The sequence below is a fragment of the Lactuca virosa genome, chromosome 5, assembly GCF_052849685.1.
Source record: "Lactuca virosa cultivar CGN04683 chromosome 5, Lactuca_virosa_CGN04683_v6, whole genome shotgun sequence".
Taxonomy (NCBI): domain Eukaryota; kingdom Viridiplantae; phylum Streptophyta; class Magnoliopsida; order Asterales; family Asteraceae; genus Lactuca; species Lactuca virosa.
Window position 1 is genome coordinate 180,698,527 of NC_136430.1, and position 27,538 is coordinate 180,726,064.

Here is a 27,538-nt window from a genome sequence, read left to right on the forward strand (position 1 = left end):
CTAGTAAGGGTAATATAGTCCTTTCATGTATGGTAAAGGAAGAATATGTATATTTAAACTAAGGAGGGATGAAGCGTGCAAGTTTAAACCAAACGAGTGATGATCCGAGTTAATTTTTGAAAATAGGGACCCGGCGTGCCTTTTGGCACCTGCACGAGGGACGATTCGTGTAATTTACTCAAATTATTATAGTACATGTTTCCCTATTTCCGAAAATATAAAGAACGTCCAAAACGGAGTTCGTATGCAAAAGATACGACAGTTTTAAGAAAACAAGCGGTAAAACATTGTTTTTCTTTAATCGCGTAAAACCGAATAGATCTGTTGAGGTACTTAAGCTTTGCCAACAGGATTTCCGAGAGCGTTTTTGGACTCAGGTTATACTCTATTATTTAATTTCACACTCGAAATATTTTTTACAAAAATATTTACAAATCGCGAAAACGGACACCGCGAGCCGTTAAGACGCGAAACTTCAAACGCAATTTCCCGAAGATCCGTAACTCCAAAAATTAATCCGTTTGATGTTCCGGAATCCTTGAATTAAACTCTATCTAACGGTCTTTTCAAAAAAAATTCTCGATGCACGGATCTCAACGCACCCGGTTTTGTGTGTTTTTGGGCATTTAATGGGGGTATGACCCCATGTGGGGCCCACATGTGACTCATGGGCTAAAAAAATCTGATTTTTCATTCTTTGGAGCCTTCCACACGTTTTCTATCCTTTCACTCTCCTTTGTGTGCAAGCTTCATCAAAGTGGTAGAAGAGTGAGTTGGAGGTATGGCTTCATCAAGCTTGTGTGTGGGCATTCTTGGCTATAAAAGGAAGCTTAGATCACCTCCAAAATCACACCTCAACCTCCAGATTTCTTCTCCATCTCTAAGATCTTCATATCTCTCTCTAAAACAGTCTCTATCTCTCTCTCTCGGTGTACCACTTTAAACACATAACACCACCACCCTAAACCACCTAAAAACACCACCAACCACCATTCCCTTGAAGATCTTGATCAACCAACCCCCCCCCCCCCCTCACATTCCCCAGCCATCTCAACCTTCATTTTCGCCGGAAACACAAGAAGAAACCGGCAGTAGGAGGCTGTCGGCCACCACTCCACCACCCACTGCCACCACCGTGAAGAACCACCCCCATCCTTCGGTTGTTGTTGTTTCAATCACCAAAGACCCTCTCCACCTTCCCTACACCGGAAACCACCGAAAGAAGGAAGAAGGAGGCAACAGAAGCCCACCGGAGTGGCCTTCTGCCACCTCCGTCACCACTGTCGCAGCTCAAAACTGTCGCCACCACCATCAACTGATGTGTTGCGGTGCTACTAGGCTGTTGTTGAACCTCTTCCCCACCTTCTCATCTCTCCCTACTGTCGTGTAGCTACCGGAAAAACGAGGCAGCAAGCCCCCGTCGCCTTCCTGCCTTTACCGGTGGTCCAACTGCCACCTTCCCTTCCACCGAGTACCTGTTGGGTTAATCGGTGTGTTCACGGATCATCCGGGTCATGGGTCGAAGTTGTGGATCAGTTCATGGGTTTACAATAGTTTAGCATATTGTAACTGAGTTGTTTATTCTTGTATATTAGAAGTTTTATTAGAGTCTACCAGGTCAAAAGTTATGGGCTTATTTCTCCTGGCTTTTAGGAAGTTCACGTAGAAGTAGGTTAGCTACCTTTTCTTTAGGATTAAGTTTGTTTATTTCTTATTTAAACGTTAACTGTGAGATCAATAAAAAGTGTTCAGGTAGTAAACACAAATCTACATTACGTTAGTCTAAGTGTGTGTGATTGTGTGTGTTTTCAAGGACTTGTACCAACAGTACCACCTCCATTGTTGCGGTAAGACCTCCACCACCTTCGTTTAACTTGTGTTGGCTTTTTCGTCGATCAAACAACCGATCACAGGCCATCGTGAATTTTTTTTGTTTATGTTACGAAGACGAAGAAGAACAGGAGGGTTCCCTCCTGTTATCAAACTGGAACAAGAAAAAAAAAAGACAAACATGCATTTAAAATAAACGGTTCTTACCCAACTCTCAAAAATATTTTCAAAGGAAGTCCCTAGCCTCCAAACTTTGAATAAAAGTTTCAAAATCTACCCTATCTAGGAAAATCCTTTCAAATGAATCCAAAATGTTAATTCAAAATTTAATAAATTTATTTTTAAATAATATTGAATTATTTTAATAAACCTTAGACTAATTAAAATTTTAGAAATTATTAATTATATTTTGATTTAAATAAATTTTGTATTTATTTAAAATTTTGGAAAATAATAAATTAAATTTATTTAAATAAATTATTTAGATAGATTTGGAATTTATAAAACTTGAGAAATCTATCTAAATAATTATACTTAATCAAAATACCAAATCACGTCCAAATATATATATATATATATATATATATATATATATATATATATATATATATATATATATATATATATATATCGAAATTTTCTAGGAAATCGAATTAATTTCGGAGATCACGGCCTCTCGACAATACTTCTCAATTTTCAAAACAACTCAATAAGGTGACTGTTCGGCCCCACTTTTGCATATTTTCGGGGGGGGGGGGGGGGGGGGAGGGGGGGTACATGTACTACTTCTACTATATTATATATACATCTGCCTAAATGCTTTGTTTATACAAATAACATTATCATTTTTATGCAATATAAATCACACAAAAGTATTATTTACTACTCTACTACTTACGATACGGGGAATTTGGTTTGAAGGGCCGCATAGGGTTGTTAGATTTCAGAACTCTTAAATGCTAAAATAGTCCTGGTATTTCATGTCTGACCCTCGTCTGTACATGGTAGTATATGTACAAAGTAATATTTATCATACAAAATACACATGAATTATCATTATTTTGTGTAAACACATTTCTAGCTTGTGAAATATTTGTTTAAATACTTATATGTTATAAGTAAACAAAAATCATTTTAAACATCAATATTTACATATGTTATGTTGCTAAAATAATACAACTAATAAAAATAACATATACATTCCGACTACAAATGTGCTATGACTGTATAGACGGTTATGAACTTAGTAGTTTCAATATACCTCATACATACATAAAAATATATAATTTTATATATTTATACAAGTTATAGAACTTGTATTTTAGGCTCTATATGTTCTTGTGTACATTATCCTAAGTTTTATCAACTGTTTAAACAAGTATCGTACACTTTTACGTTTACGCTTATCAAATATACTTGTTATTCATCCATTTATCCGTATTTGCGGTTGCTAAGTACAACCTTGACAGATAACTTTATTCGTATATCCGTATCTCTGTTTATCCGTTATCCGTATAACTTTGTCACTATAAACTCTAACTAGATTTCATTATCTAGAAACCACAGTTTAGATTTCTATCTTTATCAAGCAATTCCAAATACAGTTTTACTTGCAATAAAGATAATACTTTTTGGATCATATTAAAAATATTCTTATTTCAGAAAACTTGTGACTCTCACCAACCTTTGTGTTGACCCTCAAACTTACATGTATTCTCAGGGGATCATTAGATAGGCTTTCAGACAAGAGATTAGTTGTGGAGTGCAGACGACCTAACTATCTAGTTTTTGTTATCTTCCTACCTATTTAAGGCAACTATTGTACTATTATTATATGTAAGAACCATGTATTCAAACTTAATGATGGAATACAAATGTTGTTTTGTTTATCGTTGTATTTGTACTATATAATCAGTTTATCTGTGATCCATGAACTTAGTCGCATTCCCGGTATGTTTCGTCTTGGCCGGGGGTGTGACACCTTACAACAAATTTTACACAAAAGAAATTCAATATATGAACTATCTGAAAACATAAATAGTTAATAGTGGGCTATTAAACAATAATATATGAAAGTTATCATAATTCATACCCTTATCTTCCAGTGAGGTGATTTCCATGGGCATGACCTCAACATAAGTGTCTCTAACCAAAAAACTTTTAGAAACAAAAAAAGTAATAAAAATGATGACTAAGTGATACCTACCTAGTACATTCTTCCAAACATCAAAAACAACAAAATTAAGGTGAATATGCAAGGATATCAATTAAGAAAGGAAAAAACATACATAATTTTTATGCCTTTCAAACAAAATTCGATGAAACTTATTCCACTTCCTTTGACTCACCTTCCCATGTGTCTTCATAAAGTAAGAATAAAATAGAATTATTTTAAAACCCGCATACTAATAGCTAGCTCTAACGATACAAATTTCTTTATCAGCTATGAAATCTATAGTTTATTTAACATATTAATAAATATAACGAATTGAGTTGTAACTCACCTGATCTCTAACTTTCCAACCAGATAAGTTCTCACCGCATGCAGTTACATCATATTAGCCCTTCAAGTACATAACAAATGTATTGGATGATAACACAAAACTTGAAGCAATAATCTACTTTTATCATATTAGGCCTTCAAGGCATCAATTTACATAACATGCATCCATTTATGTCAAACAATACAAACATTAAAAAAAGAAAAAGAAACTGGATACCTGGAATGTTAGTTGAAAATTACATTCTCTCTATTATAGAACAATATGTCTATCACTTTATGCATTTCTTCCACTGAATTTGTAAACAGTCTGATGAATAGAATCACCAAAAAACTAAAACCTAGTGGTTAAGGCGTTTTCTTTGATATCTCTTTCAAATCAAACCCATAAATTAGAAAAAACCACAGTACGGATCTAGTACGGATCTAACTGAACAATCAAAATCATTCACACTCATATCCATTTACTTTTAAAGCAAAACAATCAGGTTTAAAAGAAATGCATTACGTTTTTCAGTGAGGATCGTAGTAGGGATGCTCAACGCTTGGGCACCAGTTGGTGGCAGAAGTGGGGGCAGCGACGATGGTGGTGCCAGTGACGATGAGTGGTGGTAGGATTGGAGAGTGAGTTTGGGTAGAGATAAAGAGAGAGGAAACGATGGATCATCGTGTGGAATCGTTACAGAAAAAGTGGTGTGAAGGCAGAGAGATGGTAGAGATGACGGTCAGATACGGTGGGTGGTGGACGTTGGAGAGTGGATTGTGATTTGCTGCTGGTGCTATGGTAGTGTGGGTAGAGAGAGGGGCAGCGAGATAGGGGTGATGGGCGCTAGTGGTGGTAACAGCTGTATCTTGGTGTGTAGAGGAGATTAGGGCTTTCAACATGTACTATAGCACCCCGTTTATTAAATAAATAAATAAATAGTAGCCCTAAAATCAATAATTACATAGCAAGGTGTTGGTCTCGAGGAGCTAACTGTCATAATTTTAGAAGGCGGGGTTAAAAGTGTATGTTTTGGATTGGTTTCGTAAATAATTATGAAGGCAGGGACTACTTGGTAAGTTATTGGGACTTCATTTGAAGAGATTTTGGAGGCTAAGTGGTTGTTTGGTAAATTAGGGATTGAATTTGAGAGGAATTATGGAAGCAGGGGTGTAAATGGTAAATATTGTACCTAAATTGTAATGGGTTTTAATGTTGAGGGCTGAAAGGGTAAATTATGGGTTAGTTTCGAAAACAATTCTGAAGGGAGGGACTATTTATGTCAGTATGGCAATAAGTTTGGAATGAAGACCGGGTATATGAACTCGTTACCATGCTAAAACCCTAACCCTAATAGATAGCAGCCGCCACTCCACCTTTATGCCTCCTGTTTCCTTCCAGCCGCCGCAGCCTCCTAGCCACCATTGAAGCCAGTCGCCGGAGTCCATCCTTTCTACGTCGGAAAGAGAGCACGACGGTCGGAGGATTAGTTGCTGTTGCGAACCACCGGAACTCAGCCGTCATTACCGTTACACCTCCACCGTTCTCCTTCTCCTTCTTTCGTTCACCACCCGTAGCCGCCGAGATGATTGTCGGTACCGTCCCAACTGCCTTCGCCTCCGCCTCCATTCCACAACGACTAGTCGCCGCCGCTGCCACCGTGTTGCTTCAAGCGACCAGCAAGGCTGTAAAACGCAAAGACCAACCACCGACTGCTTCCTTGCCCTTGAAGCGCCAACGTTACCCTAACTGTCGGTGATGTCGTGAGCGGACGGAAGAATCTCTATGGACGACGCCAAGCCGTTGAAGATGACGTCAAGCTGTGTGCCGCCATTCTCGGACGCACCTGCTCCGACTGCCTTATGCCGCCACGCGGAGGTTGTGTTGGTGTGTATTCTCTTGGGGTCCGACCTCTTGTTTGGAGTGTGTGTGTGTTTTTCTGTAGGGCGGAAACTGAGGAGATAACCACCATGGCCGCCAGTCATGGTGGCTGCCACCATGGCCGCCAGTCATGGTGGCTGCCACCATGAACCACCACCGGCCACCACAAGATGGTTGTGTGTGTGTTTATCTAGTTAGTGTGTGTTTATTTTTTTGGGTTAAGCATTGTAAAATGTAACTGGAAAGTAGAATAATGGAAAGAAACTCATAACCACCACCGGCCGCCGTGTTGGGTGGCGGTGTGCTTAGTTTGTGTTTGGATGGCTTTTAGGATGCTTGGACTCGATTGGACTAGAACCCTAACCACCACCGTGAGGTGGTGGCCGCCGCCGTGAGCCGCCATTGACCACCACTACCCGAGGTGGTAGTGGGTGGTGCCTGACTTATGAAACCCTAATGGGCCTAATGAAACCCTAATTGATCCAAAGACTTAGTTTTGGGCCTATTGGGCTATGATCGGGTTGGAAACCCTAATTAGGGTTTAGAAAGCCCTAATTTTGGAATTATGGGCCTTGGACTTATCGGGACCCACATTTGGGCCATTGGAATGGAATTGTGAATTACCCCCAATCACACCATATGATTTACCCAATAGATTGATGGACTTAATGGATTAAATCCTTAATGGGTTACGTGAGAAACATTTAACCCTAATTATCATTTTATGTGAAACCCTAGTTTCACTTGGGCTTTGAGTTGGGCCCTTCTATTGGACTTTGGTGATTGGGATATTGATGATCCATCCAAGAATAATCATATGGACTAGAATATTTAGATGGGCTTTAGGGTAAGGCCCATATGTGAGGTTCGGGCCCAATTTGGAAAATTGGGCCATAATTGGGCATTTATGATTATGAGATATTGGGCCATTAGAAATGCCAAATGTTTGAACTGGACTAAGTAGTTGGGCCTTAGAATAAAACCATGTAAAGGTTTGGGCCCAATTTGGAAAATTGGGCTATATGTTGGGCTTTGAGCCATAGTTGGACTTTTGGGCCTTTGGATTGGTCCTTGGGCTTGAATCAAGCCAAGTTAGGGGTAGAGTAGTACTTACCCCAAGTATGTACTTATGGTTATGTGTTGGAACCCAATTATTAATTGGGTGTTATTTTGATGATTGACAGTTCGAAAACCTGTCATCCAGCAGCTAGAGTTTTGTCTACGGGACTTCAATAGTGTGAGGTGAGTTACCTTCCAGTAGAAGTGGGTCTAAGGCCATAATGTTGGCCCAATAGTAGGAGTTGTTTGTTAAATGATTGTCTTTGTGATAATTATCTGGTATGTCACTATCTGTATGCTTTATATGTTAGTATGCTATGTTATTATGTGGTAGTGGTAGGGGGTGAAATAGTCCCCAGATACCGGTTGAAAGATACCGAAGGGGTAGGTCGGGCACCCAGATATGCCTAACAGTATATTCATGTATCTTATGCTATGTTATGATGTGGTAGTGGTACGGGGTGAAATAGTCTCCGTTATCCAGTTGAAACAGACCGAAGGGGAGGCCAGCACCCAGATATGCTAGGCAGTTATCCGGTTGAAAGAGACCGAAGGGGAGGCCAGCACCCAGATATGTTAGGCAATATGTGTATTGTATGGTATGTGGTATGATGGGGGAACTCACTAAGCTTCGTCCTTACGGTTTTCAGTTTTGGTTTCAGATATTTCATTCTCAAAGGAAAGGAGTCGGCTCAATCGCAGCGCATCACACTATGTTTTCCACACATGAAATCCTTGGGATTATACTCTGATATTGTTTTATTATAACATGTTTTGATTACTGACACTTTGGTTTTGACATGAGATGTTATTATGGATGTTTTCTTATACAGTTGGTTTTATAATAACTTAATTAAAATGAAATTTTTGGTCTTGAATTTTGGGATGCTACATGTACAAGGTAATACCGTAATACATTATACATTTAGGGGCACGTTCATTTAGATTGCAAGCTTAGTATGATTGTACATGATGTCCAAATAGTTATACCTCTTAAATTTCAAGAAATGTCTAATATGCTTTATATAATAGTAAAGATAAAGATAAAGATACTTGTAATACCAAAAAGAACTATTGATGTATAATGACGGTCGGTCCATATGGTGGGTGACCTAGGCAACCGCCTAGGGCCTACATCTCGAAGGGGCCCAAAATTTATGGGTTATATAAAAAATCAATTCATGCATATGTTTCTTAAGGGCCTAACCAAGTTAACTCAATTTTAGATCAACCCAAGAAACTAAATGGAATGCTACTAGGAGCACATCATGCAATTAAGCATAACAGTGAGCGGGATTTAGGGTCACAAATTGATAATTACACACAATGCGTGTGCGAAAGACACCTCATGAATCATGTGAATCAATTATCCAAATCATGCCTTGTTGCCTTATATACATCAAGAGACACATTAAAGTATCATGATCACTTTGTTAATCTTTCGATTCTCTTGTTTCCTCCTTCAATTGATTTTTTATTACACATACTTTCTGATTGGTTTTTGTTTTACAAGCGTATGATTAAAGCTTATGATTTTTTGTTTGTGTTCTTGACAAGCATCCGGCACGAATTTGATGTATTGTTTGATCAAAGTTTTTTATTTATGATTTTTTGTTTGTTTCTCATTCTCTGTTCTAATCAAAGATTCATGGAAAGTCTCAAACCTTCTAATTTTTATTTATAATTTTTTTTTGCATATCACTACAAAAATCCGAACTCCATTCTTTTAGGGCCTGAATTATTTTGGATTTATGATACTGTACAAGATTTTGATCAAAGCTTCTGATTTTCAATTTATGAGATTATACACGCATCAGGTGTGTATTTGAGGTATGGCTTGATTATTCAAAGCTTTTTTATTTGTGATTGTTTTTTTTTGTTTCACGCTCTCTATTATGATCAAAGACTCAAATAAAGTATCAAACTTTCTAATTTTGGTTTTATGCTTTTGTTTGTATATCAGATTTCTGAAATCTAAACTCCATTCTTTCAGGCTGAAATGTTGCCGATTTTTTACTCAATAATGCAATATTTTTGTAGATTTTTGTATGTAATTGTATAATCCAAAGTTTTATGTTCCAGATTTTATGATGTTTGTTTTTTACTTCATTTTAGTTGCTGATTTTATTTTGCAATATTAAACTTATATATAAACCTAAAAATGATATATGGATAAGTTTTAAAAAGCATTGACTTCTAATTTAAATGAAGATGTCACTAACTTGAATGAAGAAAATACTATTTTAAACATGGTTCTGAAAGGCATGTTATGGCGTGTCCCAAGGCCTGTCATGACGTGAGGGTTGGTATAGCCGTCACGAAAACGTTCAATGCGGGTTTTTTTTTATTTTTTGTTTTTGTTTTCCTAATCGGGCGTAAACCAATTGAGTTTTTGTTAAACTTTTTATATTAAATGATAATATATCACATCTAAAAACTTGATATATTTGATATAATTCTAGGATTTATATTTGTTAATGTATATAAAATTATCACCCCTTGAAAAACGTCATGACTCGTCAAAGTTCGTCATGACTTAGGCTTTACCATCAAGCTCACTCCTCATGTTATTTAAAACATTGATTTTAAATGAACATAATGTTAGTTTAAATAAACATGAAACTAATTCGAACGAAGAAAAATAATAATATATTAGATAAAATTGATGTAAATAGTATTATTAGTTATTTTTGTAAATGGTATGTTTGGTTTTTGAATTTTTATTATTTTATGAATTTGAAGGGTTTTTTTTTATTATTTTTGAGGCCCAATCAATATATGATTGAACCAGGCCTGTGAATAATGAAATACGACCGTTACAAAATCATCAGCACCTTTTTCCTTCCAACGCATTTCAAAATTTTAAGCCGTTGCACCAAATCCCATCAACAAAATCTCAACCCTCCACCATTCTTTCTTTCCATTCAATCTCACCTCCTCAAAGAAACCCTTCAAAATTTCTCTCTCAAATTTACAGTCCACAACTTCACTCTGCTCCAATGGCGCTTAGATCTCTCGATAATACAATGCCCTTAACCCCTGAACGCCCTAAAAAGTCTATTAAAGTTTCGAATTCCATTGCAAAACCTAACCCTAAACCTAAACAGCCTGTAGATCCGAATGTTAATGACGAAAACATAGCTCCTCTTGATCCCGTTGCCCCTGCTGTTGATTCTGTTGATTACGTCTCCTCTGAAGATCTAAAACCCCTTTCTGACCCCGATGTCAAGTTCCAGGTAAATATCTTTCCGTTTGAGTGATTACTTTGAAACCCGTTTCAGTTATATCTCATCTGAACATCTAAATTCCATTTCTGATCGTGATGTTAAGTTCCAGTTACACATGCGTCTTGGTTCCATGAAAACTAGATCTATATCAAGAACCCAGTTCGTGATTTTGTGTAATTTGATTCATTTTTTTTTTCTAATTGCTGTGAACTCAGGGCCTAATTGAAGGACTCGAGTCCAAGGATTGGCTGAAGATTTGTGATTCGTTAAATGATGTTAGGCGGATGGCATTGTTTCACTCCACTTTGTTGCTCCCGATCTTGTATGTAGAATCCAACAGTTTTTTTTTATGTATTAAACATCAGAAAATGATTTTGTCGAGTTTACTAATATGTGGGGTTTTTATATGAATACAGGGAAAAGGTTTTGTTGATTTTAGTGAAGGCAATGAAGAATCCAAGAAGCGCTTTGTGCAAAACTTCAATCATGGCTGCTTCTGATCTTTTCAAATCATATGGCGATAAGTTGCTTGAGTCCACAACCTGTGATGCTGTTGACCATATGGTATGAGTTAGATGATGGAAATGGAAGTCTTTTTTTTTTTTTTTTTTTTGCATTTAACTCCATTTTAAACCCTTTAAACTCCTTATTCACAGATGCTGCAGCTTCTGTTAAAAGCTTCACAGGATAAAAAGTTTGTGTGTGAAGAAGCAGAGAGAACACTGAAAACAATGGTGGCTTTTATAGCTCCAATCCCTCTCCTCCACAAGCTCAAAGGCTATGTCAGCCATGGAAACATGAGAGTCAGGGCAAAAGCTGCAGTTTCAATCTCTCATTGTGTCTCAAAGATGGTATGCGATAATAATTCAAAATCACTTTCTTTTAATTGGTTGTTTTGTAATTAATTAATTTGTTTTGTATTGTTTTAGGATGTTGGAGAGATGAGGGATTATGGGGTTGTGTTGTTGGTGCAAATGGCGGCTGAGTTGTTGAAAGACAGGCTTCCGGAAGCAAGAGAGGCGGCTAGAGGTGTGGTGGTGGTGATTCATAAGGTGGTTATGGAGGAGGAAGGGAGTGAAGAAGAAGAAGAAAAGGAAAAGGAAAAATGGCAAAACTTTTGCCAAGAGAATTTGTCTGCTATTGATGCATTGGCTATGGTTAAACTTGTTGCATCTCAATAGATTTTTTTTTTTTTTTTTTTGTATGTGTGGTTTTAATGTTTAGGAAGATCATGATGCTGATGAAATGGTCTTTTAGGGTTTGTTGTTTTTTTGTTCCTATCAAGTTTTGTGTGAATAAAATGATCTTTAGAAGCCTAAATTGATGGATCTTCTCTTTTGAGTTATTTTTGCATCAAGTAAAAAAGAGCTCTTATCCATGAAGTCAAAAAGAATTAATGTGGTAAGCCAAAAAAGATTGGTTTAATGGCACCAATTCTTTACCTATTTTATAACATTTGAATCGATGAATGTCATTAAAATTGATGAATATCATGAAATTTGTTTTTTAGTAAACAATGAAAAGATAAGTTGCCAATAAACCCCAAAAAATGTTATTAGAAGCTAACAATTTCATGGTTTTTGTATTTCCATAAAATGTCATATTTTAGTTTTAACTTTGTTATGAATTTGATCCAAATTTTCAAATATTGTCCAAACTTTTTTCTTAACAAATTTGTCCCAACTGTAGGCTGTTTTTTTTTTTTTTCTGTACAAATTTATTTTTTGCAACTTTTTTTACAACCTTTTTAAACATTTAAAAGACTTTTTACAACTATGTTAAGAAAATTTATAATTTTTTTATAAATAAGTATAAAAAACTTTTTTTAAAGAGTTTTTTACCACTTTTTTTATTTTATTTTTTTATTTTTAAATTACAACATTTTTTACAACCTAAAAAAACCATTAAAATAATGTTGTATGAACGTATAAAAAAGTTTAAAGAATTTTCTAAAAAAAAAAAGGTTTAGAAGAGGTTGTAAAAAATGTTGTATAAAATATGTAGATATATTATACTCTTTTACAACATTTAGAAATAATTTTGTTTAAAAAATGTTATATGAAAGTATTAAAAAAAGTTTCAAGGAAATTGTAAAAAAAAGTTAGAACTTTTGTTTTTAAATAAGTATAAGAAAAGTTGTAAAAATTTATAAGAAGTTTAAAAGAAGTCTTATTAAAGGTTTAAGAAGGTGGTAAAATGTAAATAAAACTAATATTGAGGAGAATTTGTAAAAACAAAAAATAAAATAATAATAATAAAATAATAAAATAATAAAATAATTAGGCCACATTGGTAACAAAGTTTAAACTCAGGCCAAAAATTTAAGATTAAAACATGACCTCCTATATCATTATACATTGTATAGCATAGCTATATGGAAATACAAAATTCATGAGTTCATTATCTTTTGAAAAAATATTTTGAGTTTGTTGGCACGGCCAGACATAGAAATTCATACTAGGTGCTGCACATTTTTTCCGGTCACAAATATAATATAAAACATAAAAATAATTCATTACGTCTAATACAAAAAAGCGATCCATTATATAAAAAGTTAAAAACATAAGAACAATCTATTATAATTTAAATTTGTCATCTTCATTTAGACATCTTTTGAAAACGCTCCATTATTTTTTCAGTCTCAACTTTCACAAGTGCTTCGTTCTCAACATTGCAAAGCAACGCATCGTTCAAAAAGTCATCGCCAATTTTGTTGCGCAAGTCGGTCTTTAAGAGCTTTATCTTCGAAAAACATCTTTTGACACTTGCAGTTGCTACGGGTAAAATTAAAGCCAACTTTAAAAGCTTATAAACCAAAGGATAAGATCGATGTTTTCTTGTACTAACCATCAAACGAGAAAGGTCGGAAATTCCTTTCAAACTAGTGAAGCGCTCATCTTTGATGCAAGTGTGATAAAATATCTCAAGTTGTCCTTCAAGTTCTATCATATCTGAATCATCAAAGTCATACTTATACAACTTACCCAACTTCAACGACTTTGATTTGTCAAACTGTGCAAATGAATCACAAGGGCTCAAAGCACCCATGTATTCTAGTAACTGTGTGCTTCTTTCACTAAATCGATCTTGATATTCTGTAAGTTGCATATCCACCACTGTATTGAAGATTTCAACTTTAAAATGAAATCTATTAGTCTTTGAGGTCTTACGGTTTCTCGCACCAACATACAAATCTTCCATATCCAAAGTATCAATATTGTGTGTTTGACAAAAAGATGATACATTTAGCAAAATGCTATCAAACCTTGTGTTTCTTAAAGATTTCAATGCCTCCAGTGTCCCTCTAACCATCGAAGCCGCTTCTAAAATGTCTAGATCTTTTTTTTGAAGTTGCTTTGACAATGTACCCGTGAGGCATAAAATGTCATACATCATATATAAGTAAAACACAAACTCATATGATTTAAAATATGATAAGATTCCAGATGCTTGTTGACGGTTTCCCAATGACCCTCCTTCCTCTTTCACAAAATCTAAAACTACAAGAACGTCTGCAAACAACTTCATCAAACTTGTGAGTGTGTTGAAATATGACCCAGATCTTGTATCTTCCATTCGATCAAGTGTAGTCTCTTGATTTAACCCTCTTCCGCTTTGAAGTTCACCAATACACAAACCTTTTTGCATCCTTTCTCTTGCTTGTTCTCGTAGTAAGTCTTTTCTTTTACACGAGGCACAAACAACATTAACTACCAACGAAATTTGCTCAAAAAAGTCACTAACACCATCATGTTTTTTTACTACAGCCACAACCACTAATTGAAGTTGGTGTGCAAAGCAATGCACATAAAAAACTGTGTCATTCTCTTGTAATATCAAAGGTTTCAAACCATTGAATCCCCCTCGCATATTGCTAGCCCAGGACCGGCCCAATGCATGGGCGGCTTGGGCGGCAGCCCCAGGGCATCAATTTTTTTTGGGCATAATTCTAATCCCGGTTAGTGTGAGTATATGTTAAAAATTCATCTCGTTCTTTTAATTTTGTGGATCTCGTATCATAATTTCATAGGGGAGCTTGAGTTGAAGGCGGCAAGCAAAAAAAACTAGGAGGAATGGCGCGTATGGTAGAACTGAAGACGAGGAGACATGTCAATTCGTTCTTCACGCCCTTAACCAATCGACAATAGGAGATTCACTAGAGCGATGCGAATTCCGAGTTGTCTTTTGGCAGTATAAATCGCAAATCAACAGCTCTGATCTCCTCTCACAACAACTCTCACAATTTTGGTCTGTGCTCTACATTTTTTTTTTTTTTTTTTCTATAAATCTGGTTATATTTGTTCTTGTCTTCTCTCTACAAATCTGGTTAATGGAGGCAGTTTTCGATTGTTGTAAGTTATTTCTTTTTTAGTTATGTGAGCTCTATGGAGTGTAATAAATTTTTGTTATTTCTTTTAAATGGTTTTGCAATTTCCGATTCTGTTATTATTGTTATATTCAATTAGTAACTGATTATAATTAAATGTTTTTTTTTTTTTTTGTAATTTAAATAGAGTGTAATCAATTTTTCTTTTTAGGAACTAAAACTTAAAGTTAAATTTATGTAAAAACATCCTTTATAATCAGTCAATTTCTTAGAGTCGGATTCTCCATGTTCGTGAAAGTTTTTTGGGTTTTTGACAGTTTTGCCCATAGGCTCTTTCAAGTCTACAACTATTTTGAAGGTCCACATGGTTTTTTTGGCATGATGCATTTGCTTTGTCTTACTGTTGTGTTGTTGTTACTGGGATTTTGACGCTTTTATCCCTGCATTTGAAATCATTTATTTTTAGTGTTATGTTGCTTCTGTGTAGCTTCCCTCCCTGGTTTGTAGTCTTGTTGGTAGTAGTCTTGTGTTTGTTCTCTTTTCCATCTTCCTGCAGGTGATTTTTATTCTAATGATTTGCTTGTCATTCAATTAGAATCCAACATAGTTAAATCTCTTTGTTTTGTTTAGTTATTTTGATTGTATGATTGTGTCATTCGAGGAGAATTATGTTATTACCCTCCAAATCATTGATTACTATTGATTTTTACCAAATATATCAATGAGATAGTTGAGATGTTGACTTTTGTTTCTTTTAGTACCATTTATTTTTACTCAATATATGGTTAGAAAGAGAACATCATACCTTATTTTTTGTTTATTCAGTTGTTTTAATGCATTCCTTTTGTAATTGGCAGGTTGTGTAAGAGAACATGAGAGAGATCCTATGGGGTATTAAGAAGTTCATAAATATACTTCAGAGATTTTACCATTTTGTTCCATATTTGGATGCCATAAGTAGTGCCTATTGATTTATTCTGTAAATTATGCATATTTCTAGTCACATTGTTTATGATACAGGCCTGAAACCAATGAGCTTTTATGATAAGTAAAAACAGTCAAGTGTTTTTTTTATACATATATTGATTTTCCGTACTTCTTGCATACAATGGAGTTTTTGTTATGGGTAATTGATTTTTTGCTACAAAGACTATATATAGATATTGTTTATATAATGTTTGGAAGTTATAGTGTCTGTATATACGTGACTTTTTTAATAAAAAATTGGTTTCACCTTTCTTTTATAAGTATAGATGTATATGAGTTAAGTCTATTGTGCATTTTAAGGTATAAAAGAGGGGCATTATTAATCTTTTTGCCCAGGGCATTGAAAAACTATGGACCGGCCCTGGCTAACCCCATCATAACATTGTCCTCTTATCTATTATATATATATATATATATATATATATATATATATAATATTACACATAAAGCGAATTAAATTAAATTCAAATAACAAAAAAATAAAGAATAAATTATCTGACTAAAACTCAACTTATTATTTGTAAGTACTTCACTTATGGCGTTTTTGAGTGTCGAAGAGGATGTATCATTCACGTGTACAACTCCAATGAATCTTTCCTTCACAAAGCCAAGACTATCCACATATCGCAAAATAATAGCCATTTGTTCTTTTTTCGAAACATCATTAGATTCATCAACCAATAAAGCAAACACATCTTAACCAATCTCTTGGCGAATACTCAAAAGAACCTCTTGTGCAAAACATTGCACAAGTTCTTTTTGAGTTTTAGGGCAAATCATTTGATTGTTTTTAGGAGCCTTTTCCAAAGTATTGTTGAAAATATCTTCATTGTTCTCTCGAATGGTTTTTAACACTTCAATGTAAAGCTCTCTATTTTGCGAGTTAACCGACTCGTCATGACTATGAAAAGGAAAACCGGTTTTCAATAAAAGTCTACAAACACTAATAGAAACAAGTAATCGAGCTTTATATTTATGGTCCTCCGCTTCGGTTTGCCTCTTCAAGACTACACTAATAGCTTGTTTTTCTCTCATTAATAATTCACACTTTTCTTTTGCTTTGTTGTGAAAACTATCAACACTACCTACTCTTTGTTGCATGAGATCTCCGTTATCGTTAGATTCGTTAGATTCATTAGAGCATGTTTGTGGAATTGCATTAGAAACCGAAGGGATGGATTGATTGGTGATTGTTGTTTGGGAAGATTCTTCATCACTTTCATTAGAATTAAACCTTGGTCTTTTGATAAGAACTACGAATTTCACCAAATCGTCCAATAACTTCAATAAAAACATAGCAATTACACCAAATCAAACAATAACTTCAATAAAAACATAGTAATGTCGAATTCCTAAAATAATTGATAAAATTTCAAAGTATCAATCAAACTTACTTGCTTCATTCTAGGGCTTGGAGTAGATTTTCGAACCACAGAAGATGAGAAGGATTGAAGAAACAACCGATTGCAGCAACAATTGAAATTTTCGAACAGAAGAAGGAAGCCTCGAACAGGCAATTGCGACAGGAACAGTCGAACAGGAGGAGTCGGAGGTCACTGTTGTCGAGCTGAGTTCTTGTATTCCATTTTTCTTTTTTCTTTTTCTTGTGCTTCTAAAATCCGATGGGACCCAACACAACTACAAATGACCAATTAAGCCATTAGCCATTGGCGATTTTTTTTTACTACAGATAATAGTGGATTAAAATTTAGAATATTGAGCTTCTAATTCTAAGTTTTAATTATATTTTTGGGTTTGGTTGATCCAGAGTGTCATTTTTTTTAGTAGTTGCATAATTTTTTTTTACTAAATGGTACTATAGGTAAAAAAATGAAAAAATTTCTACTGCATGCATGAAAAACAGGTGTTGTCACTGCAACCCCGGGCACCTAATAAAAACTTCTTTTGTTTGTTGGCAACTTGAATAAATTTCAATAGTATCTATTCGGTTGATTAAATCGGGTTTTGTTTATTCCATTTGGTTTAATAGGTTTTTTTTTAACAATTATAATTTAACTATAACCAACAAGAATCGGTTTCAGATTATTCAGTTTTAGCCTTTTAGGTTATTAAGTTAAAGTTCCATGTGTTTTATGCTAAATGATTTTCATTCACAAATTAAGAAACTAGATAGCAATTATTTACTTCTTAAATGTTTGTAAAAACTTTAGAATTAATAGTCTTAATAGGTTTGCAAAAACAGAATTATCACCAGAAAAACTTTAGAACCAAAGAGACATTTTTTTAGCTTACTAATTGCATCCAAGGGATACTATTACTATTTCTTAAATGTTTACCACTATGAGCTTTTTATGTCTAGATCTTTTGTACATAAGTTTCATGAAATAAAAAAATCAAACATGTTTTAGTTTTGAATAATAATAAAAAAAACAATATATATCTGAACTTCTTGACCCTACCTTCTTAAACAATTTAAACGTATTTAATTCAAATAAAACATTAGTTAGGCCTCAAAATAATTAATTTATAAAAACAAATTTTAAAATCATTAAACTAATGGTCTTATTCGGTTTGCTCTTCAAGGAAAAAAAAAGTATATTAAAACATTTTTTTTTCTAAAAGATAAGTGTTCTCTAATCTATTATTTATTATTAATCTAAAAAAAGTACGTACTTAGTACAACATGGGCTAAAGAGCCAAAAAAAAGATTACAAATTACAAATTTCAATAAACAAACTCTACCTAAATCTTGAAAAAAAAAAAAAAAAAAAAAAAAAAAACAACAGAACATAAATAGCTCAATAAAGGCATTTCAATGAACAATCTTCCTAAATCTTAAAAACAGAATAAAAAATCAATCGGTTTGTTGTTGAATCAATGTGCGTAAAGCTGACTCAACATGTGTAAGTGGTTGACCAACATAGAGCTCAAGTTGACCTTTCTTCACCACAACTACTTTCATAATCTCTGATTTAACTGCCTCTTCAAGCTCCTGAAACAAATAGCAATCTACTTTTATCCATATTTTGAAAAATCATAACTCTACCAAAAATGTTATCTTAATAATAAACATTAAGTTTTTTTTTTTTTAATCCACTTGATTATAGTAATTTCATCAAGATACATTGCAATTTTCATTGTTATAATCGGTAGATTTCTCAAAGTATAATATGCAAATGCGAAGAAAAAAAAAAGAAACTACAATGCTATAATTTGGTAGATTTTTATATTACAATGCTTTATAAGAAATAAAAATTTGGAAGTATAATGTTGTAATCTAGTTGTGTGACCCATGTATTATACGGGTTTATTTATAAAAAAAATTATATACGAAACTCTAAACATTTGAGAAGTTTGAATTTGTAAGGAAAGTGAGAAAAAAATAATGAATTATTGAAATTGAAGTTGAAGTGCTTCTTTCTCTTTTAAATTTAAACAAATAGTTTAGATAAATAAACAAAGGAAATAATTTGGGTTTTAATTTAAGAATTTTTAAACTATAAAGAAAGTCTGCATTAATGAAATTGATATCCATTTGTTATTGCAATTATTACATTTAAATATTATGTGAAATTTAATAAAATGGAAAAAAACCCATAAAATGACATGTAGAAAAAACTTAATTTGAAATAACCACAAAATGACATGTGGCAAAATGAATGAGTGTGACATCTGACAAAAAAGATTTTTATTTATTAGAATAGATATTTGTAATAAGAAGGGTTAATCTGATAAAAAGCCTGATATTTTGTGTTTTTTCCAAATTAAACCTCAACTTTATCTTTTGCCTGAAAAAGACCTTGTATTTTTTCATTTTTCCAAAAAAACCCTCAACCTTCTAACTGCTTCCAAATAAACCCTCAACTTTTTTAGTTTTCTCAAAAAAAAACCTCACATTTACAATTTCTTTTTGGAAAAAAATGACGAAAAGGTCCGGATCGAAAAAAAATGAAAAAAATACAAGATTCTTTTGAGGAAAAAAACTAAAGTTGAGGTTTAATCCAGAAAAAACACAAAATATAAGTTCTTTTATGAGATTAACCCTTAAAAGAAATATTATAATGTTTCAAACTTGTGATAAGAAGAAAGGAAAGTAGGATATTAAAATATACAAATAAATAAAAGTACATTACTATATCTTGAAATTAGCCCTAAAAAAAAGTAGGATACTAATACTTACATTTGTTGGAATTGGTATGATATTAGTGGTGAAATCTTCTAAATCTTGAAAAAAAGATTCCAAAAGATAACAGAAATTTGTGGCATCACCTCGATCTTCAAAAGCAACAGTGTGAGATAATCCACCATTCTTACTTTTAAAATTACTCCTTAAAGTAAATAATCCTTCAGATTCTTCACTTTCACCCCCTCTTTGCATAAGAACAGCCTGATAAATGAAAAGTTGATAAGAAATAGCAATGTACTTTTATATATAATTGTACTTCATATTTCTTGCATTTGACTTTGACCCTTGTTAAAATATAAAAAGTCAACTATACATCAATATATAGTCATATGTAATAATTTTACATACCAAAACATAAGGGAGATTAGTCCACCAAAAGTCTCTCACAGATTTCTTGTTTCTACCCTTTTTGCCCTTTAAACTTCCATTACTATAAGAATCATCATGTTTGGAAGATAATGAAGTATTACTTTGACTTTCTTGACCAAAGCCTCGAGGTTTCCTTATCTCCTTTGAGGCACCTATGTATTAAACAAATGATTAAAAAAAAGTATAAAATTCATTTGTAAATAAATCGATTTTGAACATACCTTTTATTGATTCAGTCTTAGTTGCTCTTTGTTTTGATTTTTCACTTCCATTCACCAACTTATTTATAGGCTCTATAATGGGAATAGATTCATCTACTTGTTCTTGATCTTTATTAACAACATGAAGATCTTTAGTGTTATCAAATCCCTTTGGCTTTTCCCCAGAATCAATTGAGGGACTTTTATATTTATACTTCTTTTTGAACATCAATGGAGGTGAATCTTCTTTTATTGGAAACTTAGGGGGCAACTTTTCATAATTACCTTCTAAACTTTTTCTTAACTTCATTAATCGACTATCCACCTCTTTCTCCTTCAAAGATTTATCAATCAAATCATGATCATGATCAATATCATCATCATCATCATCTTCTTCTTCCACTAAGCCTTTTCTCTTTGCTTCTACCCTTTCTTGTTGCCGAGCTTCCCTTGCCATTTCTTGAATTTCTACAATTCTGTTATCCATTTCAGATTTATCAACTAATAGTATTCCACCCTCTTTGGTTTCCATTAAATTCGGATTCTCTTTTGATTCTAAAGCCCTAGGTTTCTTGTACTCATCACTATTCAAGTTTCGATCTTCACCCTCTAAATCATTCCATCCAAATATCAACACGGCGCAGATCGTTTGAAAAACAAAAGCCCCAACTAAATACAATCCGATTTTAACAAATGACCTAGTTGAAAACTCACCCGCAATGCCATCGAGGAATCCAGTGGTTTGGGAGAGAGAAAGCTGGTCAGTTTCAGTATTCTGTTGCTGCACGGTTTCTTCTATGACAATTGGTGGGGTTTTGCGGGGAAATTCGGGATGAGAATTGTCCGGATAAGGCTTGTTTTCTAGGGTTTTGAGGATTTTCTTTCGGAGATGGTTAGTTCTTCTTCGTCTTGATGGAAACGACGAGGGGAGAGAAGAAAGTAATACGAGCGACTTTCCGGGGATTGGAGCTGCCGAGGTGGTCGGTGGGAGGGAGGAAGAAGTTATGGCAGCGGCGGCGGCCATGGTGGCACCGTGTGCACCCGCCATTGATTATTTGAATTTTTTTTGTTCCCCACGAATAAAAGGTTACTTGTAGTTTGAGTCTTGTTTTAGTTGTGGAACAAGTTTTACTATCATTTAAATGTTTTCATTGGCCACTTTTATAATGATTGTCTTTTATTGAATAATAATAATATTATATTATATTAAAAAAAAATTATAGAATAGTTATTTAGTATTTGAGCAATCGGTTAAGGTGAGTTTTACTCTATTGATTCTTGAACCTAAGAAAGGAATTGTTCTTGATCTCTTTTAGACTACCCCAGTGGGGGGTTTTGTGAGCGCTTACGGTAGATTTAATAAAAAAAAATGAATTAATTTGGTGAACTAGGCCGGCAAAACAACCCACTCACAAAAGATTACTCTCATTTTACTTTAACGATTACACTCATTTTACTTTAACACGTGTTGATCAATGAAACCTTCCGCCATATTTTTTTTTGATAAGATTATGTATTTTAGGATAAAAATCATTATCTACTAAAAATCTAATATTATCTCAATCAAAAAAAAAATTTAAAAATACTAAAATTTCTATTTTTTTTCTCTATAAATAGAGTATAATATTGATTTACTTCATATCTCATCTCAACTTTTCATTTCTAAACCCTTTTGATTTCTTTAATAAGATGAATCCAAATTTCATCTTAAATCTTGATGATTCTCAAGATTATCAAAACTTTCAAAGTTATGAAACCTCACAGTTTTTCGCGAATCCCAATCAATTTCTCATCACGGAAAATGTTCAAACCTTACAAAATACCGGAAAAAATCCAAGGGGTGATAAATGGGATGCTGATGAAGATATCGCTTTAATGTCAGCATATTGTATCGTTAGTGAAGATGAGAGACGTGGAAAAAACCAAAAGAAAACATCAATATGGGCACGAGTGAAGGAGCTATATGATGCAAATCAGGCGGAAAACCCAGGAAAGCTTGGTAACAGGAACATAACTCAAATGAAAGGTCGTTATAAATGACTTATTGAAAGTGCCGGCAAATGGGTTGGTGTTTACCGAGAAGCATATAGAAAAAGAAAAAGTGGAATGAGTATGAAAGATGTTAAGAATGAAGCTCATAAATTGTATAAGACAAGTGGAAGCAAGTTCAATGACACAATTGTTTTTAATGAGGTTATGCGTAAACATCGAAAATGGGATTTACAGCTAGATCATGATGCAACACGATCACATCCTGAATATGAAGTGGGTGATGAAGAAAGTGGTGGTAGCACAAAAAGATCAAGGTCTACTGAAGAAGGGGAGTATTGTGTCCAATCCAACACAGAAGGGGCAAATATTGTTGGTTCAACAATTAAACGTCTGACGGGTAGAGATGTGGCTAAAAGAAAAGAAAAAAGTAAGTCTTCTAATGAAGTTGTTGCAGAACTTCGTGCAATGAAGCTTAGTAGAGATAGTGAAGTAGAAGTCATGAAAAAAGACTCGACTTTGATCAACAAAGGGAGCAAAAAACAGATGAAAGGGAGCTAGTGAAGATGCAAAGTTTGCATTTGAACACACTCCTACAAAAGGAGCACTTGTCATCTGAAGAAGAAAACATGAAACGTTTTCTAATGTCTAAATTTTATGGAAACTAATTGCAATTTAGTGTATGTTTTAATTTCAGTATGCTTTTAGTGTGTTTGTAAGATATTTTATTTTGTATTTGTATCTCATGCTTTTAATGTATTTGTAAGATATTTTATTATGTATTTGTATCTCATGCTTTTAATGTATTTGTAATATATTTTATTGAATGTAGAGTTGTCATTATCATCTTTACTTAATGCATAGTTGTCATTATCATCTTTCAGAGACACCAGTCATTTCCAGTATGCTTTTATTGAATACAAAGTTGTCATTATCATCTTTATTGAATGCAGAGTTGTCAGTATAATCTTATCATCTAGAAAATCCGTCATTATCTAATGTGTATAAGATTCTTTGATGTGTCGTCTTTTTATAGGATCCTTGGATTTTATCTAGATAAACTATTATAACATTATCTTTATTTAAAATTTGAAAAAAAACAAACAAAAATAAATATTCTTCCTATATTAATAGAGTATAACACTTACATATTTTCATATCCACCTCTAATTATTCATTTCACTCTTCATTTCTAATCTCTTTGAAAATGTCTCATAATGCAAACTCATCAGATGGTTCCAGTTCATCGAATGTGAACGAATATGATGAATGGGAAGCACGAGTTGTTCAACAGAATCGACAACTTGATGTTATCATGACTGAGTTACTCATAGGCATGCCAAACATGAGCGTAAGAGATCATCCTAGAGCAAGAAGGAGGTATTGTGATCGGGAACGTGAGTAGGGTGAGGCACATTTGATGAAAGACTACTTTGTTGACAACCCAACGTATGGTGAAGCAAAATTCCGTGGTAAATTTCGAATGCGAAAATCATTATTTCTCCGCATAGTGGAAGCTGTTACAGCAAATGACCGATATTTTCAACAAAGACGCAATGCCACATGCAGACAAGGTTTTTCACCAATACAGAAATGTACTGCAGCTATGTTACGTCTCGATTTTCAACTCAATTTTTTTTTCATTTTTAAATATATAAGAGAGTTTTAGCGGAAGTCTAAAAACATTATTAATTTCTTCGATGCGAGTACAGTCACGTTGGAGCCTTTCCATGGTTAGAAGAACAATCATGAAAAATAATTATTCAACAACTGTAAGCCGAGGCTTAGTGAGTTTCCCAGGATACCATATATCACAATACATATACATGCATACAAAAAATGGCTCACGACCTTTCGCCGATCCACCAATTGGCTCACGAACTTTCGTCGATCCGCCAATAATATGTGTATCTAGACTTACGGTCTACCTGCCATTTCGTCATCAACACACGGGTCCATAGGCTCCCGACCTATCTCCAGTCCACCGTCAACCCCTAACTTAACCGTAATAACTTAAATATAATAACATTTAAACACATAGAGATTACACTTTCAACACTATTCTACTAGTTCAAGTACAATAACAATAAGCACATAGAGACTATACTTTCGGCTCTACTCAATAACTCATGTATAAAATCATAAAGCACATAAAGACTATATTTTTGCTTTACTAGCTTTCTATCCTAACATACATGGATATATATATTGTAATACACAGTATAGTGAGATAATTGTTACACCCCAAAACCGGAACGACGGAAACGTTCGGGGGCGGAGGACGTCATGTTTAGTATCACAAGTCATGCATCATAGTAAGCAAAGTAATAAACAACCATTTCATTAGAAAGAAAGTGTTTACAAAGTATGTGATTCACATAATATAGAATACGTAGCAAATAACAAAAAGACAGGAAGCTATACTGCTCCATCTTTTGAATCCCAGTGCGCGTACCTGTCTACTGGTCTCCTGAGAATACAAGTTATTTTGAAAGAGTAGATCAGCATTTAAGCTGGCGAGTTCATAAGATTTTAGTGATGTAATGTAAGTTGTAAGAAAGTTGTAGTAAGTTGTAAGTTTTGTTTAAAAAAAGTTCGCCTGTTCCTCCAGAAAATCCTATATTTCCTGCTTTGATGAAAGCTAAGTAAAAATGACTCTACAATCCTTTCTATGACTACTAAATCGATACAAGTTATATAAAACCCAGAGTAAACAAACAATCGGTTGTGTGTATTTGCCCTAAGCCCACAACCAAACAAGGAACAGGAAATGAGGCGGAAGGCACACATCCCGTTGTTTGTTAGATCATCGTTGTATATAACTCTGGTGTATTCACTTGGTACTCATGGAGTTAACTGTAATAGTTCCTTTATATTTGATGAAAAGATCCTTTAAGAAAACCCTTATTTCCTTTAGTAAAAATGGTAACAACAATAGTTCCTTCTATAATCACTTAGTTCATACTAGCTATATATAATCTAATATCGAACAGATAGTTAATTGTGTGAATTTGCCCTAAGCCCACAACCAAACAAGGAACAGGAAGTAAGGCGGAAAGCACACATCCAACTACCTATCGGATATTAATTATATATAACACTGATATATAAACTAAGGTATTATGGAATTAACCACTTAAGGTCCTTTAAGTTATACTGGTTTAATAAAATGGATTAAACCTTTACTGGTATGTTTCTAGTTTTGACTACCAAATGTTCTATTTGAAAAGTATGTTTTGTACTAGAAAACAGTGCATTGAATTAGTGTCCTATGACCTGACCCATACATGGTACTCCTTATGATTACTTGGTGTATACAGAATATATACATAGGTAAGATCGGATAGATGGTAGGTTGGGTGAATCTGCTCTAAGCCCACAACTAAACAAGGAACAGGAAATGAAGCGGAAAGCACACATCCTACTACCTGTCGGATCCGGTTAATATATATCCCTGATGTATAGACTAAGGAATCATAAAGTTAGCATTATAGGTCCCTTTGTACTGAATGTACTAGACCCGACTGTTCTGTTTGTCGCTTGAAAAGATGTAAGTTTTCCCTAGTTTATAACTATCTTAACTCGAAAATAGTTTGTATTAACTTTCTAGTGGAACTGTCACAATATGAAAGTAATGGGAAAATGAAAGTATGCAGTTGTCTTTTGAATTGACATACTGAAGTACTTGTTCATGTTACTAGTATGCTATGATTTTTGTATATATTTATGTGATTTATTTATTAATGTCCGGTAATTTGTAGATGTACCCCTTTATAAATAAATCCGGTACTTTGTAAGTGTACCCCATATATAACTCCGGTACTTTGTAGATGTACCCCATATATATATATATATATATATATATATATATATATATATATATATATATATAAATCATGGCATATTGTAGATGCACCATATATATATATATATCCATTATACTACTTTTATTATCACCTTTTGTTTAGAACAATGAGTTAGTGATACGTTCCCTTCCTAAGTTAATGGGAATCATTAGTATAATTATGTTAATCATGATTTGTTCTTCTGTTATAGTATCTTAGTATGTTCTCTTTGTATAGTGTATAGTATGTCTCTATGATGTATTGTATCTACCTCCCTGTTTCTCTTTATAGTGTGATCTCTATGTTATCGTGTATTGTTTCTACCTCCCTGTTTCTCTTTATTGTATGCTCTAGTATCTAGTATGAATTGAACCTCTAAACTATACCCCTTATAGTTTACTAGTGTTTTACTTGAACTGTTACTGAAAAGACTCATTTTTCTACTAAGTTATGATTGTACTTTAAAAACGGAGTTTTATAAACTATAAAGTAACATAACTTAAAAGAGTTTTTGAAATGTTTTGATCACTTATAAAAGACATAAGCAACCTTTTGAAAGATGTTTATAAGAAACATTTAAACAATTATCATTGTGTTCAACTTGTATTCTCCCCTTTAAAAGCATTTAAAACAGTTTATGACCTACCAAAATATAATAGATATTATTTTATGACCTACCAAAATACAATACTCGCTAACTAACGTTTTAAAATAAATATAGTCAATTATTATCGGAAATATGGGTGTTACAACTCTCCTCCACTTATATTGATTTCGTCCTCGAAATCGAACTCCTAATGCACTTTAAGAAAATTCCTACATGTCATCTTATTGGGGTTCTTGAGGTCAATTCAGGATCTAGCCAACATCTCCTCATCAATTATGATCCTTTATGATAATTAGGTCGTATAATTTCGTTCTCTCCCTTAGATGTACACTCGAACTCCCCGCGAAGCTTTCAAAAACTAGGAACTCAATGATCTAGACCTCCCAAATTTATACCCTACGACTAATGATCGCCTTCTGACTTAAAATGTCGATTTGTTCCTCTAACTAGGATCACTGCCGACTCGTTAAGAGATGAATAACAAGGGAAATTTATTTATGACACTCCAACAGAACACTACCGAATTATTAAATTTCAGGTGTTGTAACAACCTGGAATTTAACCAAAGCTACTATAACGGATTTACT

General features: G+C 33.8%; 3 protein-coding genes, 1 long non-coding RNA gene and 1 pseudogene across 4 annotated transcripts; 2 read left to right on the top strand and 3 right to left on the bottom strand.

Moving 5' to 3' along the window:
* Positions 1-9,991: 9,991 nt before the first annotated feature.
* LOC145112578 (ARM repeat superfamily protein) lies at positions 9,992-11,800 on the top strand. The gene is made up of 5 exons (XM_079048728.1): positions 9,992-10,489; positions 10,696-10,802; positions 10,897-11,044; positions 11,137-11,331; positions 11,410-11,800. Exons 1-5 carry the CDS (start codon positions 10,253-10,255, stop codon positions 11,659-11,661), a joined length of 939 nt encoding a protein of 312 aa, XP_078904854.1. The 5' UTR covers positions 9,992-10,252; the 3' UTR covers positions 11,662-11,800.
* Positions 11,801-13,078: 1,278 nt separating this feature from the next.
* LOC145112089 (uncharacterized) lies at positions 13,079-14,350 on the bottom strand. The gene has a single exon (XM_079048304.1). The coding sequence runs from the start codon at positions 14,348-14,350 to the stop codon at positions 13,079-13,081; it is 1,272 nt and encodes a 423-aa protein (XP_078904430.1).
* A 2,255-nt stretch (positions 14,351-16,605) lies between these two features.
* On the bottom strand, positions 16,606-17,379 carry LOC145112429 (uncharacterized). The gene is made up of 2 exons (XR_013710526.1): positions 17,189-17,379; positions 16,606-17,075 (listed from the first exon to the last, which is right to left on the bottom strand). It is a non-coding gene; the product is annotated as an uncharacterized LOC145112429 (long non-coding RNA).
* Positions 17,380-18,382: 1,003 nt separating this feature from the next.
* LOC145117655 (ABC subfamily C protein) lies at positions 18,383-21,618 on the bottom strand. Its single transcript, XM_079053960.1, has 4 exons — positions 20,532-21,618; positions 20,290-20,462; positions 19,936-20,142; positions 18,383-18,747 (listed from the first exon to the last, which is right to left on the bottom strand). Exons 1-4 carry the CDS (start codon positions 21,556-21,558, stop codon positions 18,610-18,612), a joined length of 1,545 nt encoding a protein of 514 aa, XP_078910086.1. The 5' UTR covers positions 21,559-21,618; the 3' UTR covers positions 18,383-18,609.
* A 2,240-nt stretch (positions 21,619-23,858) lies between these two features.
* The window catches only part of LOC145112090 (uncharacterized), a 73,697-nt pseudogene continuing 70,017 nt past the window's right edge, over positions 23,859-27,538 (top strand).